General features: G+C 39.4%; 1 protein-coding gene across 3 annotated transcripts in view; it reads right to left on the bottom strand.

Moving 5' to 3' along the window:
• Positions 1-18476, bottom strand: part of segn (Secretagogin) — a 49533-nt gene that overhangs the window by 23089 nt on the left and 7968 nt on the right. For all 3 annotated transcript variants that reach the window (XM_045717675.1, XM_045717674.1, NM_001140072.1), the window contains 3 exon segments: positions 17857-17946; positions 16609-16665; positions 15937-16014 (listed from right to left, as the gene is read on the bottom strand). In XM_045717675.1, coding sequence (XP_045573631.1) covers positions 15937-16014; positions 16609-16665; positions 17857-17946 — 225 coding nt within the window.

Here is an 18476-nt window from a genome sequence, read left to right as displayed (position 1 = left end):
ACTGATGACTGCATTAGATTGATTAGAGACTGACGACTGCATTAGATTGATTAGAGACTGATGACTGCATTAATGGTTCTAGAGACTGATGACTGCATTAGATTGATTAGAGACTGATGACTGCATTAGATTGATTAGAGACTGATGACTGCATTAGGTTGATTAGAGACTGATGACTGCATTAGGTTGATTAGAGACTGATGACTGCATTAGATTGATTAGAGACTGATGACTGCATTAATGGTTCTAGAGACTGATGACTGCAGTAATGGTTCTAGAGACTGATGACTGCATTAATGGTTCTAGAGACTGATGACTGCATTAATGGTTCTAGAGACTGATGACTGCATTAATGGTTCTAGAGACTGATGACTGCATTAGGTTGATTAGAGACTGATGACTGCATTAGGTTGATTAGAGACTGATGACTGCATTAATGGTTCTAGAGACTGATGACTGCATTAATGGTTCTAGAGACAGATGACTGCATTAGGTTGATTAGAGACTGATGAATGCGTTAGGTTGATTAGAGACTGATGACTGCATTAATGGTTCTAGAGACTGATGACTGCATTAATGGTTCTAGAGACTGATGACTGCATTAGATTGATTAGAGACTGATGACTGCATTAGATTGATTAGAGACTGATGACTGCATTAGATTGATTAGAGACTGATGACTGCATTAGGTTGATTAGAGACTGATGACTGCATTAATGGTTCTAGAGACTGATGACTGCATTAATGGTTCTAGAGACTGATGACTGCATTAGATTGATTAGAGACTGATGACTGCATTAATGGTTCTAGAGATTGATGACTGCATTATGTTGATTAGAGACTGATGACTGCATTAATGGTTCTAGAGACTGATGACTGCATTAGATTGATTAGAGACTGATGACTGCATTAGATTGATTAGAGACTGATGGCTGCATTAATGGATCTAGAGACTGATGACTGCATTAGATTGATTAGAGACTGATGACTGCATTAGATTGATTAGAGACTGATGACTGCATTAATGGTTCTAGAGACTGATGACTGCATTAGATTGATTAGAGACTGATGACTGCATTAGATTGATTAGAGACTGATGACTGCATTAGGTTGATTAGAGACTGATGACTGCATTAGGTTGATTAGAGACTGATGACTGCATTAGATTGATTAGAGACTGATGACTGCATTAATGGTTCTAGAGACTGATGACTGCAGTAATGGTTCTAGAGACTGATGACTGCATTAATGGTTCTAGAGACTGATGACTGCATTAATGGTTCTAGAGACTGATGACTGCATTAATGGTTCTAGAGACTGATGACTGCATTAGGTTGATTAGAGACATATGACTGCATTAGGTTGATTAGAGACTGATGACTGCATTAATGGTTCTAGAGACTGATGACTGCATTAATGGTTCTAGAGACTGATGACTGCATTAGGTTGATTAGAGACTGATGAATGCATTAGGTTGATTAGAGACTGATGACTGCATTAATGGTTCTAGAGACTGATGACTGCATTAATGGTTCTAGAGACTGATGACTGCATTAGGTTGATTAGAGACTGATGACTGCATTAGGTTGATTAGAGACTGATGACTGCATTAAAGGTTCTAGAGACTGATGACTGCATTAATGGTTCTAGAGACTGATGACTGCATTAGGTTGATTAGAGACTGATGAATGCGTTAGGTTGATTAGAGACTGATGACTGCATTAATGGTTCTAGAGACTGATGACTGCATTAATGGTTCTAGAGACTGATGACTGCATTAGATTGATTAGAGACTGATGACTGCATTAGATTGATTAGAGACTGATGACTGCATTAGATTGATTAGAGACTGATGACTGCATTAGGTTGATTAGAGACCGATGACTGCATTAATGGTTCTAGAGACTGATGACTGCATTAATGGTTCTAGAGACTGATGACTGCATTAGATTGATTAGAGACTGATGACTGCAATAATGGTTCTATAGACTGAAGACTGCATTATGTTGATTAGAGACTGATGACTGCATTAATGGTTCTAGAGACTGATGACTGCATTAGATTGATTAGAGACTGATGACTGCATTAGATTGATTAGAGACTGATGGCTGCATTAATGGATCTAGAGACTGATGACTGCATTAGATTGATTAGAGACTGATGACTGCATTAGATTGATTAGAGACTGATGACTGCATTAATGGTTCTAGAGACTGATGACTGCAGTAATGGTTCTAGAGACTGATGACTGCATTAATGGTTCTAGAGACTGATGACTGCATTAATGGTTCTAGAGACTGATGACTGCATTAATGGTTCTAGAGACTGATGACTGCATTAGGTTGATTAGAGACTGATGACTGCATTAGGTTGATTAGAGACTGATGACTGCATTAATAGTTCTAGAGACTGATGACTGCATTAATGGTTCTAGAGACTGATGACTGCATTAGGTTGATTAGAGACTGATGAATGCATTAGGTTGATTAGAGACTGATGACTGCATTAATGGTTCTAGAGACTGATGACTGCATTAATGGTTCTAGAGACTGATGACTGCATTAATGGTTCTAGAGACTGATGACTGCATTAGGTTGATTAGAGACTGATGACTGCATTAATGGTTCTAGAGACTGATGACTGCATTAATGGTTCTAGAGACTGATGACTGCATTATGTTGATTAGAGACTGATGACTGCATTAATGGTTCTAGAGACTGATGACTGCATTAGATTGATTAGAGACTGATGACTGCATTAGATTGATTAGAGACTGATGGCTGCATTAATGGTTCTAGAGACTGATGACTGCATTAGATTGATTAGAGACTGATGACTGCATTAGATTGATTAGAGACTGATGGCTGCATTAATGGATCTAGAGACTGATGACTGCATTAGATTGATTAGAGACTGACGACTGCATTAGATTGATTAGAGACTGATGACTGCATTAATGGTTCTAGCGACTGATGACTGCATTAGATTGATTAGAGACTGATGACTGCATTAGATTGATTAGAGACTGATGACTGCATTAGGTTGATTAGAGACTGATGACTGCATTAGGTTGATTAGAGACTGATGACTGCATTAGATTGATTAGAGACTGATGACTGCATTAATGGTTCTAGAGACTGATGACTGCATTAATGGTTCTAGAGACTGATGACTGCATTAATGGTTCTAGAGACTGATGACTGCATTAATGGTTCTAGAGACTGATGACTGCATTAATGGTTCTAGAGACTGATGACTGCATTAATGGTTCTAGAGACTGATGACTGCATTAGGTTGATTAGAGACTGATGACTGCATTAGGTTGATTAGAGACTGATGACTGCATTAATGGTTCTAGAGACTGATGACTGCATTAATGGTTCTAGAGACTGATGACTGCATTAGGTTGATTAGAGACTGATGACTGCGTTAGGTTGATTAGAGACTGATGACTGCATTAATGGTTCTAGAGACTGATGACTGCATTAATGGTTCTAGAGACTGATGACTGCATTAGATTGATTAGAGACTGATGACTGCATTAGATTGATTAGAGACTGATGACTGCATTAGATTGATTAGAGACTGATGACTGCATTAGGTTGATTAGAGACTGATGACTGCATTAATGGTTCTAGAGACTGATGACTGCATTAATGGTTCTAGAGACTGATGACTGCATTAGATTGATTAGAGACTGATGACTGCATTAATGGTTCTAGAGACTGATGACTGCATTATGTTGATTAGAGACTGATGACTGCATTAATGGTTCTAGAGACTGATGACTGCATTAGATTGATTAGAGACTGATGACTGCATTAGATTGATTAGAGACTGATGGCTGCATTAATGGATCTAGAGACTGATGACTGCATTAGATTGATTAGAGACTGATGACTGCATTAGATTGATTAGAGACTGATGACTGCATTAATGGTTCTAGAGACTGATGACTGCATTAGATTGATTAGAGACTGATGACTGCATTAGATTGATTAGAGACTGATGACTGCATTAGGTTGATTAGAGACTGATGACTGCATTAGGTTGATTAGAGACTGATGACTGCATTAGATTGATTAGAGACCGATGACTGCATTAATGGTTCTAGAGACTGATGACTGCATTAGGTTGATTAGAGACTGATGACTGCACTAGATTGATTAGAGACTGATGACTGCATTAGATTGATTAGAGACTGATGACTGCATTAACGGTTCTAGAGACTGATGACTGCATTAATGGTTCTAGAGACTGATGACTGCATTAATGGTTCTAGAGACTGATGACTGCATTAATGGTTCTAGAGACTGATGACTGCATTAGATTGATTAGAGACTGATGACTGCATTAGGTTGATTAGAGACTGATGACTGCATTAATGGTTCTAGAGACTGATGACTGCATTAATGGTTCTAGAGACTGATGACTGCATTAATGGTTCTAGAGACTGATGACTGCATTAGGTTGATTAGAGACTGATGACTGCATTAGGTTGATTAGAGACTGATGACTGCATTAATGGTTCTAGAGACTGATGACTGCATTAATGGTTCTAGAGACTGATGACTGCATTAGGTTGATTAGAGACTGATGAATGCGTTAGGTTGATTAGAGACTGATGACTGCATTAATGGTTCTAGAGACTGATGACTGCATTAATGGTTCTAGAGACTGATGACTGCATTAGATTGATTAGAGACTGATGACTGCATTAGATTGATTAGAGACTGATGACTGCATTAGATTGATTAGAGACTGATGACTGCATTAGGTTGATTAGAGACCGATGACTGCATTAATGGTTCTAGAGACTGATGACTGCATTAATGGTTCTAGAGACTGATGACTGCATTAGATTGATTAGAGACTGATGACTGCAATAATGGTTCTATAGACTGAAGACTGCATTATGTTGATTAGAGACTGATGACTGCATTAATGGTTCTAGAGACTGATGACTGCATTAGATTGATTAGAGACTGATGACTGCATTAGATTGATTAGAGACTGATGGCTGCATTAATGGATCTAGAGACTGATGACTGCATTAGATTGATTAGAGACTGATGACTGCATTAGATTGATTAGAGACTGATGACTGCATTAATGGTTCTAGAGACTGATGACTGCATTAGATTGATTAGAGACTGATGACTGCATTAGGTTGATTAGAGACTGATGACTGCATTAGGTTGATTAGAGACTGATGACTGCATTAGATTGATTAGAGACTGATGACTGCATTAATGGTTCTAGAGACTGATGACTGCAGTAATGGTTCTAGAGACTGATGACTGCATTAATGGTTCTAGAGACTGATGACTGCATTAATGGTTCTAGAGACTGATGACTGCATTAATGGTTCTAGAGACTGATGACTGCATTAGGTTGATTAGAGACTGATGACTGCATTAGGTTGATTAGAGACTGATGACTGCATTAATAGTTCTAGAGACTGATGACTGCATTAATGGTTCTAGAGACTGATGACTGCATTAGGTTGATTAGAGACTGATGAATGCATTAGGTTGATTAGAGACTGATGACTGCATTAATGGTTCTAGAGACTGATGACTGCATTAATGGTTCTAGAGACTGATGACTGCATTAATGGTTCTAGAGACTGATGACTGCATTAGGTTGATTAGAGACTGATGACTGCATTAATGGTTCTAGAGACTCATGACTGCATTAATGGTTCTAGAGACTGATGACTGCATTATGTTGATTAGAGACTGATGACTGCATTAATGGTTCTAGAGACTGATGACTGCATTAGATTGATTAGAGACTGATGACTGCATTAGATTGATTAGAGACTGATGGCTGCATTAATGGATCTAGAGACTGATGACTGCATTAGATTGATTAGAGACTGACGACTGCATTAGATTGATTAGAGACTGATGACTGCATTAATGGTTCTAGAGACTGATGACTGCATTAGATTGATTAGAGACTGATGACTGCATTAGATTGATTAGAGACTGATGACTGCATTAGGTTGATTAGAGACTGATGACTGCATTAGGTTGATTAGAGACTGATGACTGCATTAGATTGATTAGAGACTGATGACTGCATTAATGGTTCTAGAGACTGATGACTGCAGTAATGGTTCTAGAGACTGATGACTGCATTAATGGTTCTAGAGACTGATGACTGCATTAATGGTTCTAGAGACTGATGACTGCATTAGGTTGATTAGAGACTGATGACTGCATTAGGTTGATTAGAGACTGATGACTGCATTAATGGTTCTAGAGACTGATGACTGCATTAATGGTTCTAGAGACAGATGACTGCATTAGGTTGATTAGAGACTGATGAATGCGTTAGGTTGATTAGAGACTGATGACTGCATTAATGGTTCTAGAGACTGATGACTGCATTAATGGTTCTAGAGACTGATGACTGCATTAGATTGATTAGAGACTGATGACTGCATTAGATTGATTAGAGACTGATGACTGCATTAGATTGATTAGAGACTGATGACTGCATTAGGTTGATTAGAGACTGATGACTGCATTAATGGTTCTAGAGACTGATGACTGCATTAATGGTTCTAGAGACTGATGACTGCATTAGATTGATTAGAGACTGATGACTGCATTAATGGTTCTAGAGACTGATGACTGCATTATGTTGATTAGAGACTGATGACTGCATTAATGGTTCTAGAGACTGATGACTGCATTAGATTGATTAGAGACTGATGACTGCATTAGATTGATTAGAGACTGATGGCTGCATTAATGGATCTAGAGACTGATGACTGCATTAGATTGATTAGAGACTGATGACTGCATTAGATTGATTAGAGACTGATGACTGCATTAATGGTTCTAGAGACTGATGACTGCATTAGATTGATTAGAGACTGATGACTGCATTAGGTTGATTAGAGACTGATGACTGCATTAGGTTGATTAGAGACTGATGACTGCATTAGATTGATTAGAGACTGATGACTGCATTAATGGTTCTAGAGACTGATGACTGCAGTAATGGTTCTAGAGACTGATGACTGCATTAATGGTTCTAGAGACTGATGACTGCATTAATGGTTCTAGAGACTGATGACTGCATTAATGGTTCTAGAGACTGATGACTGCATTAGGTTGATTAGAGACTGATGACTGCATTAGGTTGATTAGAGACTGATGACTGCATTAATAGTTCTAGAGACTGATGACTGCATTAATGGTTCTAGAGACTGATGACTGCATTAGGTTGATTAGAGACTGATGAATGCATTAGGTTGATTAGAGACTGATGACTGCATTAATGGTTCTAGAGACTGATGACTGCATTAATGGTTCTAGAGACTGATGACTGCATTAATGGTTCTAGAGACTGATGACTGCATTAGGTTGATTAGAGACTGATGACTGCATTAATGGTTCTAGAGACTCATGACTGCATTAATGGTTCTAGAGACTGATGACTGCATTATGTTGATTAGAGACTGATGACTGCATTAATGGTTCTAGAGACTGATGACTGCATTAGATTGATTAGAGACTGATGACTGCATTAGATTGATTAGAGACTGATGGCTGCATTAATGGATCTAGAGACTGATGACTGCATTAGATTGATTAGAGACTGACGACTGCATTAGATTGATTAGAGACTGATGACTGCATTAATGGTTCTAGAGACTGATGACTGCATTAGATTGATTAGAGACTGATGACTGCATTAGATTGATTAGAGACTGATGACTGCATTAGGTTGATTAGAGACTGATGACTGCATTAGGTTGATTAGAGACTGATGACTGCATTAGATTGATTAGAGACTGATGACTGCATTAATGGTTCTAGAGACTGATGACTGCAGTAATGGTTCTAGAGACTGATGACAGCATTAATGGTTCTAGAGACTGATGACTGCATTAATGGTTCTAGAGACTGATGACTGCATTAATGGTTCTAGAGACTGATGACTGCATTAGGTTGATTAGAGACTGATGACTGCATTAGGTTGATTAGAGACTGATGACTGCATTAATGGTTCTAGAGACTGATGACTGCATTAATGGTTCTAGAGACAGATGACTGCATTAGGTTGATTAGAGACTGATGAATGCGTTAGGTTGATTAGAGACTGATGACTGCATTAATGGTTCTAGAGACTGATGACTGCATTAATGGTTCTAGAGACTGATGACTGCATTAGATTGATTAGAGACTGATGACTGCATTAGATTGATTAGAGACTGATGACTGCATTAGATTGATTAGAGACTGATGACTGCATTAGGTTGATTAGAGACTGATGACTGCATTAATGGTTCTAGAGACTGATGACTGCATTAATGGTTCTAGAGACTGATGACTGCATTAGATTGATTAGAGACTGATGACTGCATTAATGGTTCTAGAGACTGATGACTGCATTATGTTGATTAGAGACTGATGACTGCATTAATGGTTCTAGAGACTGATGACTGCATTAGATTGATTAGAGACTGATGACTGCATTAGATTGATTAGAGACTGATGGCTGCATTAATGGATCTAGAGACTGATGACTGCATTAGATTGATTAGAGACTGATGACTGCATTAGATTGATTAGAGACTGATGACTGCATTAATGGTTCTAGAGACTGATGACTGCATTAGATTGATTAGAGACTGATGACTGCATTAGATTGATTAGAGACTGATGACTGCATTAGGTTGATTAGAGACTGATGACTGCATTAGGTTGATTAGAGACTGATGACTGCATTAGATTGATTAGAGACTGATGACTGCATTAATGGTTCTAGAGACTGATGACTGCATTAATGGTTCTAGAGACTGATGACTGCATTAATGGTTCTAGAGACTGATGACTGCATTAATGGTTCTAGAGACTGATGACTGCATTAATGGTTCTAGAGACTGATGACTGCATTAGGTTGATTAGAGACATGATGACTGCATTAGGTTGATTAGAGACTGATGACTGCATTAGATGGTTCTAGAGACTGATGACTGCATTAACGGTTCTAGAGACTGATGACTGCATTAATGGTTGATTAGAGACTGATGACTGCATTAGGTTGATTAGAGACTGATGACTGCATTAATGGTTCTAGAGACTGATGACTGCATTAGATGGTTCTAGAGACTGATGACTGCATTAGGTTGATTAGAGACTGATGACTGCATTAATGGTTCTAGAGACTGATGACTGCATTAATGGTTCTAGAGACTGATGACTGCATTAATGGTTCTAGAGACTGATGACTGCATTAATGGTTCTAGAGACTGATGACTGCATTATGTTGATTAGAGACTGATGACTGCATTAATGGTTCTAGAGACTGATGACTGCATTAAGGTTGATTAGAGACTGATGACTGCATTATATTGATTAGAGACTGATGGCTGCATTAATGGATCTAGAGACTGATGACTGCATTAGATTGATTAGAGACTGATGACTGCATTAGATTGATTAGAGACTGATGACTGCATTAATGGTTCTAGAGACTGATGACTGCATTAGATTGATTAGAGACTGATGACTGCATTAATGATTGATTAGAGACTGATGACTGCATTAGGTTGATTAGAGACTGATGACTGCATTAGGTTGATTAGAGACTGATGACTGCATTAGATTGATTAGAGACTGATGACTGCATTAATGGTTCTAGAGACTGATGACTGCATTAATGGTTCTAGAGACTGATGACTGCAGTAATGGTTCTAGAGACTGATGACTGCATTAATGGTTCTAGAGACTGATGACTGCATTAATGGTTCTAGAGACTGATGACTGCATTAGGTTGATTAGAGACTGATGACTGCATTAGGTTGATTAGAGACTGATGACTGCATTAATGGTTCTAGAGACTGATGACTGCATTAATGGTTCTAGAGACTGATGACTGCATTAGGTTGATTAGAGACTGATGAATGCGTTAGGTTGATTAGAGACTGATGACTGCATTAATGGTTCTAGAGACTGATGACTGCATTAATGGTTCTAAAGACTGATGACTGCATTAGATTGATTAGAGACTGATGACTGCATTAGATTGATTAGAGACTGATGACTGCATTAGATTGATTAGAGACTGATGACTGCATTAGGTTGATTAGAGACCGATGACTGCATTAATGGTTCTAGAGACTGATGACTGCATTAATGGTTCTAGAGACTGATGACTGCATTAGATTGATTAGAGACTGATGACTGCATTAATGGTTCTAGAGACTGATGACTGCATTAATGGTTCTAGAGACTGATGACTGCATTAGGTTGATTAGAGACTGATGACTGCATTAGATTGATTCGAGACTGATGACTGCATTAGATTGATTAGAGACTGATGACTGCATTAGATTGATCTAGAGACTGATGACTGCATTCGGTTGATTAGAGACTGATGACTGCATTAGATTGATTAGAGACTGATGACTGCATTAATGGTTCTAGAGACTGATGACTGCATTAATGGTTCTAGAGACTGATGACTGCATTAATGGTTCTAGAGACTGATGACTGCATTAATGGTTCTAGAGACTGATGACTGCATTAGGTTGATTAGAGACTGATGACTGCATTAGGTTGATTAGAGACTGATGACTGCATTAGGTTGATTAGAGACTGATGGCTGCATTCATGGTTCTAGAGACTGATGACTGCATTAATGGTTGTCTAGAGACTGATGACTGCGTTAGGTTGATTAGAGACTGATGACCGCATTAATGGTTCTAGAGACTGATGACTGCATTAGGTTGATTAGAGACTGATGACCGCATTAATGGTTCTAGAGACTGATGACTGCATTAGGTTGATTAGAGACTGATGACCGCATTAATGGTTCTAGAGACTGATGACTGCATTATGTTGATTAGAGACTGATGACTGCATTAATGGTTCTAGAGACTGATGACTGCATTAGATTGATTAGAGACTGATGACTGCATTAGATTGATTAGAGACTGATGGCTGCATTAATGGATCTAGAGACTGATGACTGCATTAGATTGATTAGAGACTGATGACTGCATTAGATTGATTAGAGACTGATGACTGCATTAATGGTTCTAGAGACTGATGACTGCATTAGATTGATTAGAGACTGATGACTGCATTAGATTGATTAGAGACTGATGACTGCATTAGGTTGATTAGAGACTGATGACTGCATTAGATTGATTAGAGACTGATGACTGCATTAATGGTTCTAGAGACTGATGACTGCATTAATGGTTCTAGAGACTGATGACTGCATTAGGTTGATTAGAGACTGATGACTGCATTAGGTTGATTAGAGACTGATGACTGCATTAATGGTTCTAGAGACTGATGACTGCATTAATGGTTCTAGAGACTGATGACTGCATTAGGTTGATTAGAGACTGATGAATGCGTTAGGTTGATTAGAGACTGATGACTGCATTAATGGTTCTAGAGACTGATGACTGCATTAATGGTTCTAGAGACTGATGACTGCATTAGATTGATTAGAGACTGATGACTGCATTAGATTGATTAGAGACTGATGACTGCATTAGATTGATTAGAGACTGATGACTGCATTAGGTTGATTAGAGACCGATGACTGCATTAATGGTTCTAGAGACTGATGACTGCATTAATGGTTCTAGAGACTGATGACTGCATTAGATTGATCTAGAGACTGATGACTGCAATAATGGTTCTATAGACTGAAGACTGCATTATGTTGATTAGAGACTGATGACTGCATTAATGGTTCTAGAGACTGATGACTGCATTAGATTGATTAGAGACTGATGACTGCATTAGATTGATTAGAGACTGATGACTGCATTAATGGATCTAGAGACTGATGACTGCGTTAGGTTGATTAGAGACTGATGACTGCATTAGATTGATTAGAGACTGATGACTGCATTAATGGTTCTAGAGACTGATGACTGCATTAGATTGATTAGAGACTGATGACTGCATTAGATTGATTAGAGACTGATGACTGCATTAGATTGATTAGAGACTGATGACTGCATTAGGTTGATTAGAGACTGATGACTGCATTAATGGTTCTAGAGACTGATGACTGCATTAATGGTTCTAGAGACTGATGACTGCATTAGATTGATTAGAGACTGATGACTGCATTAATGGTTCTAGAGACTGATGACTGCATTATGTTGATTAGAGACTGATGACTGCATTAATGGTTCTAGAGACTGATGACTGCATTAGATTGATTAGAGACTGATGACTGCATTAGATTGATTAGAGACTGATGGCTGCATTAATGGATCTAGAGACTGATGACTGCATTAGATTGATTAGAGACTGATGACTGCATTAGATTGATTAGAGACTGATGACTGCATTACCATGGTTCTAGAGACTGATGACTGCATTAGATTGATTAGAGACTGATGACTGCATTAGATTGATTAGAGACTGATGACTGCATTAGGTTGATTAGAGACTGATGACTGCATTAGATTGATTAGAGACTGATGACTGCATTAGATTGATTAGAGACTGATGACTGCATTAATGGTTCTAGAGACTGATGACTGCATTAGGTTCTAGAGACTGATGACTGCATTAATGGTTCTAGAGACTGATGACTGCATTAATGGTTCTAGAGACTGATGACTGCATTAGGTTGATTAGAGACTATGACTGCATTGGTTGTAGAGACTGATGACTGCATTAATGGTTCTAGAGACTGATGACTGCATTAATGGTTCTAGAGACTGATGACTGCATTAGGTTGATTAGAGACTGATGAATGCGTTAGGTTGATTAGAGACTGATGACTGCATTAATGGTTCTAGAGACTGATGACTGCATTAATGGTTCTAGAGACTGATGACTGCATTAGGTTGATTAGAGACTGATGACTGCATTAATGGTTCTAGACACTGATGACTGCATTAATGGTTCTAGAGACTGATGACTGCATTAATGGTTCTAGAGACTGATGACTGCATTAGGTTGATTAGAGACTGATGACTGCATTAATGGTTCTAGAGACTCATGACTGCATTAATGGTTCTAGAGACTGATGACTGCATTATGTTGATTAGAGACTGATGACTGCATTAATGGTTCTAGAGACTGATGACTGCATTAGATTGATTAGAGACTGATGACTGCATTAGATTGATTAGAGACTGATGGCTGCATTAATGGATCTAGAGACTGATGACTGCATTAGATTGATTAGAGACTGATGACTGCATTAGATTGATTAGAGACTGATGACTGCATTAATGGTTCTAGAGACTGATGACTGCATTAGATTGATTAGAGACTGATGACTGCATTAGATTGATTAGAGACTGATGACTGCATTAGGTTGATTAGAGACTGATGACTGCATTAGGTTGATTAGAGACTGATGACTGCATTAGATTGATTAGAGACTGATGACTGCATTAATGGTTCTAGAGACTGATGACTGCAGTAATGGTTCTAGAGACTGATGACTGCATTAATGGTTCTAGAGACTGATGACTGCATTAATGGTTCTAGAGACTGATGACTGCATTAATGGTTCTAGAGACTGATGACTGCATTAGGTTGATTAGAGACTGATGACTGCATTAGGTTGATTAGAGACTGATGACTGCATTAATGGTTCTAGAGACTGATGACTGCATTAATGGTTCTAGAGACTGATGACTGCATTAGGTTGATTAGAGACTGATGAATGCATTAGGTTGATTAGAGACTGATGACTGCATTAATGGTTCTAGAGACTGATGACTGCATTAATGGTTCTAAAGACTGATGACTGCATTAGATTGATTAGAGACTGATGACTGCATTAGATTGATTAGAGACTGATGACTGCATTAGATTGATTAGAGACTGATGACTGCATTAGGTTGATTAGAGACTGATGACTGCATTAATGGTTCTAGAGACTGATGACTGCATTAATGGTTCTAGAGACTGATGACTGCATTAGATTGATTAGAGACTGATGACTGCATTAATGGTTCTAGAGACTGATGACTGCATTAATGGTTCTAGAGACTGATGACTGCATTAGGTTGATTAGAGACTGATGACTGCATTAGATTGATTCGAGACTGATGACTGCATTAGATTGATTAGAGACTGATGACTGCATTAGATTGATTAGAGACTGATGACTGCATTCGGTTGATTAGAGACTGATGACTGCATTAGATTGATTAGAGACTGATGACTGCATTAATGGTTCTAGAGACTGATGACTGCATTAATGGTTCTAGAGACTGATGACTGCATTAATGGTTCTAGAGACTGATGACTGCATTAATGGTTCTAGAGACTGATGACTGCATTAGGTTGATTAGAGACTGATGACTGCATTAGGTTGATTAGAGACTGATGGCTGCATTAGGTTGATTAGAGACTGATGGCTGCATTCATGGTTCTAGAGACTGATGACTGCATTAGTTGTTCTAGAGACTGATGACTGCGTTAGGTTGATTAGAGACTGATGACCGCATTAATGGTTCTAGAGACTGATGACTGCATTAGGTTGATTAGAGACTGATGACCGCATTAATGGTTCTAGAGACTGATGACTGCATTAGGTTGATTAGAGACTGATGACCGCATTAATGGTTCTAGAGACTGATGACTGCATTAGATTGATTAGAGACTGATGACCGCATTAATGGTTCTAGAGACTGATGACTGCATTAGGTTGATTAGAGACTGATGACTGCATTAATGGTTCTAGAGACTGATGACTGTGTTAATGGTTCTAGAGACTGATGACTGCATTAATGGTTCTAGAGACTGATGACTGCATTAATGGTTCTAGAGACTGATGACTGCATTAATGGTTCTAGAGACTGATGACTGCATTAATGGTTCTAGAGACTGATGACTGCATTAATGGTTCTAGAGACTGATGACTGCATTAGGTTGATTAGAGACTGATGACTGCATTAGGTTGATTAGAGACTGATGGCTGCATTAGGTTGATTAGAGACTGATGGCTGCATTCATGGTTCTAGAGACTGATGACTGCATTAGTGGTTCTAGAGACTGATGACTGCGTTAGGTTGATTAGAGACTGATGACCGCATTAATGGTTCTAGAGACTGATGACTGCATTAGGTTGATTAGAGACTGATGACCGCATTAATGGTTCTAGAGACTGATGACTGCATTAGGTTGATTAGAGACTGATGACCGCATTAATGGTTCTAGAGACTGATGACTGCATTAGATTGATTAGAGACTGATGACCGCATTAATGGTTCTAGAGACTGATGACTGCATTAGGTTGATTAGAGACTGATGACTGCATTAATGGTTCTAGAGACTGATGACTGTGTTAATGGTTCTAGAGACTGATGACTGCATTAATGGTTCTAGAGACTGATGACTGTGTTAATGGTTCTAGAGACTGATGACTGCATTAATGGTTCTAGAGACTGATGACTGCATTAGATTGATTAGAGACTGATGACTGCATTAGGTTGATTAGAGACTGATGACTGCATTAGGTTGATTAGACGTAGTGCTTGAGTTATCTTATTTTACACACACTGGAGAGAGAGATTGTAAATCAGTGGGTAAGAGACTATAAAGACTGAGTGTCATGGCCAAACGGGAAAGGAAGCATCCCAAGAATGGCAACAGGAACCAAGAGGATATCTTTAGTACAGGCCCTATGTTCCTCCAGGAACCAAGAGGATATCTTTAGTACAGGCCCTATGTTCCTCCAGGAACCAAGAGGATATCTTTAGTACAGGCCCTATGTTCCTCCAGGAACCAAGAGGATATCTTTAGTACCTCCAGGAACCAAGAAGAACACATTTTCAGTGTTTGTTTTGAAATAGTATTTATTAATTATTATTATCATATTATTACAAAAGTATTAATAACATTTCACCAATGAGGCCACTAGGGGGCGATTTGGTCATTTGACTACAGGAAAGGGCTAGGAGACTTGTTTTACCATTGCGTCTGTGTACTCCTCCAGTTTGCTGGAGGACACAGCCTTCCCGTGCTGCTGGAACAAGTCCTTCAGGAAACCCTGTTTACAAAGAAGGAGAGAAGCAATAAAAAGGGCAATATTGTTTAATTTCCTGATTCACTGAAATCAGATCTAACATGGTTTGATAAATATAAAGACATTACGTTCTGTGTGTAGGAGTGGAGTTAGACAACATTACCTTCTGTGTGTAGGAGTGGAGTTAAACAACATTACCTTCTGTGTGTAGGAGTGGAGTTAAACCACATGACCTTCTGTGTGTAGGAGTGGAGTTAAACAACATTACCTTCTGTGTGCAGGAGTGGAGTTAAACAACATTACCTTCTGTGTGTAGGAGTGGAGTTAAACAACATTACCTTCTGTGTGTAGGAGTGGAGTTAGACAACATTACCTTCTGTGTGTAGGAGTGGAGTTAAACAACATTACCTTCTGTGTGTAGGAGTGGAGTTAAACAACATTACCTTCTGTGTGTAGGAGTGGAGTTAGACAACATTACCTTCTGTGTGTAGGAGTGGAGTTAAACAACATTACCTTCTGTGTGTAGGAGTGGAGTTAAACAACATTACCTTCTGTGTGTAGGAGTGGAGTTAAACAACATTACCTTCTGTGTGTAGGAGTGGAGTTAAACAACATTACCTTCAGCTCCACAGCTGATATGTATCCACTGCTGTCAGCGTCATACTTTCTCCAGATCTACAGAGACAAGAAGGACAATCAGTTACTACTGCTGTAAATACAAATACCAGCTGCCATCAATGACCCTTAGTAAGCATTAGGTTGCTTATCCAGGTGAGGTGATGCTGAGTGATTTGTCTTCAGAGTTACTGTGATAGCCACACACAACAAATGGAGTTCACATAGAAAAAGGAACTGCGAACATTCTTTCCATAAATTACAACTTACATCTCACGTATTTGGTTCTACAGATCTGGCAGGTGCACGGATCACCACTCAGACCATTCCAACAGATCACCACTCAGACCATTCCAACAGATCACCACTCAGACCATTCCAACAGATCACCACTCAGACCACTCCAACAGATCACCACAGACCATTCCAACAGATCACCACTCAGACCAGATCCCCACACAGACCATTCCAACAGATCACCACTCAGACCACTCCAACAGATCACCACTCAGACCATTCCAACAGATCACCACACAGACCATTCCAACAGATCACCACTCAGACCATTCCAACAGATCACCACTCAGACCATTCCAACAGATCACCACTCAGACCATTCCAACAGATCACCACTCAGACCATTCCAAAAGATCACCACTCAGACCATTCCAACAGATCACCACTCAGACCAGATCACCACTCAGACCACTGCAACAGATCACCACACAAACCACTCCAACAGATCACCACACAGACCATTCCAACAGATCACCACACAGACCATTCCAACAGATCACCACTCAGACCATTCCAACAGATCACCACACAGACCATTCCAACAGATCACCACTCAGACCATTCCAACAGATCACCACTCAGACCAGATCACCACTCAGACCACTCCAACAGATCACCACACAGACCATTCCACCTTCATAAAGTCTACACTGTTGTCCAGAGGGGCTTCTTACCTTCATAAAGTCTACACTGTTGTCCAGAGGGGCTTCTCACCTTCATAAAGTCTACACTATTGTCCGGAGGGGCTTCTTACCTTCATAAAGTCTACACTGTTGTCCAGAGGGGCTTCTTACCTTCATAAAGTCTACACTGTTGTCCAGAGGGGCTTCTCACCTTCATAAAGTCTACACTATTGTCCAGAGGGGCTTCTTACCTTCATAAAGTCTACACTGTTGTCCAGAGGGGCTTCTTACCTTCATAAAGTCTACACTGTTGTCCAGAGGGGCTTCTTACCTTCATAAAGTCTACACTGTTGTCCAGAGGGGCTTCCCTGCGGAACACCAGGAGGAAGTTCTCATCCTGTGGCAGGATCATCATGGCCAACTGCAACACAACCAAATACACATGAACATTTAGCAGATGCTCTTATCCAGAGTCACTTACAATACGTGAATTCAACTAAAATGCATTCAACTGTATATCATGATAATTGCACCACAGTTATCAGCAAGATATCCGTGGGAGTAAGAAGAGAGAGAAGCCATCCTTAAGAGTCTCTCTCCCAACCCAGCTGACCTCCTATACAACCAGCCCAGAGTCAGCCTCTCTAACTGTTGATTCACCCCTCTCTAACTGTTGATTCACCCCTCTCTAACTGTTGATTCACCCCTCTCTAACTGTTGATTCACCCCTCTCTAACTGTTGATTCACCCCTCTCTAACTGTTGATTCACCCCTCTCTAACTGTTGATTCACTCCTCTCTAACTGTTGATTCACCCCTCTCTAACTGTTGATTCACCCCTCTCTAACTGTTGATTCACCCCTCTCTAACTGTTGATTCACCCCTCTCTAACTGTTGATTCACCCCTCTCTAACTGTTGATTCACCCCTCTCTAACTGTTGATTCACCCCTC

Source organism: Salmo salar, chromosome ssa05 (genome assembly GCF_905237065.1).
Source record: "Salmo salar chromosome ssa05, Ssal_v3.1, whole genome shotgun sequence".
Lineage (NCBI taxonomy): Eukaryota > Metazoa > Chordata > Actinopteri > Salmoniformes > Salmonidae > Salmo > Salmo salar.
The sequence above is the reverse complement of the archived record's forward strand: the minus strand, read 5'-3'. Positions and strand labels throughout refer to the sequence as shown.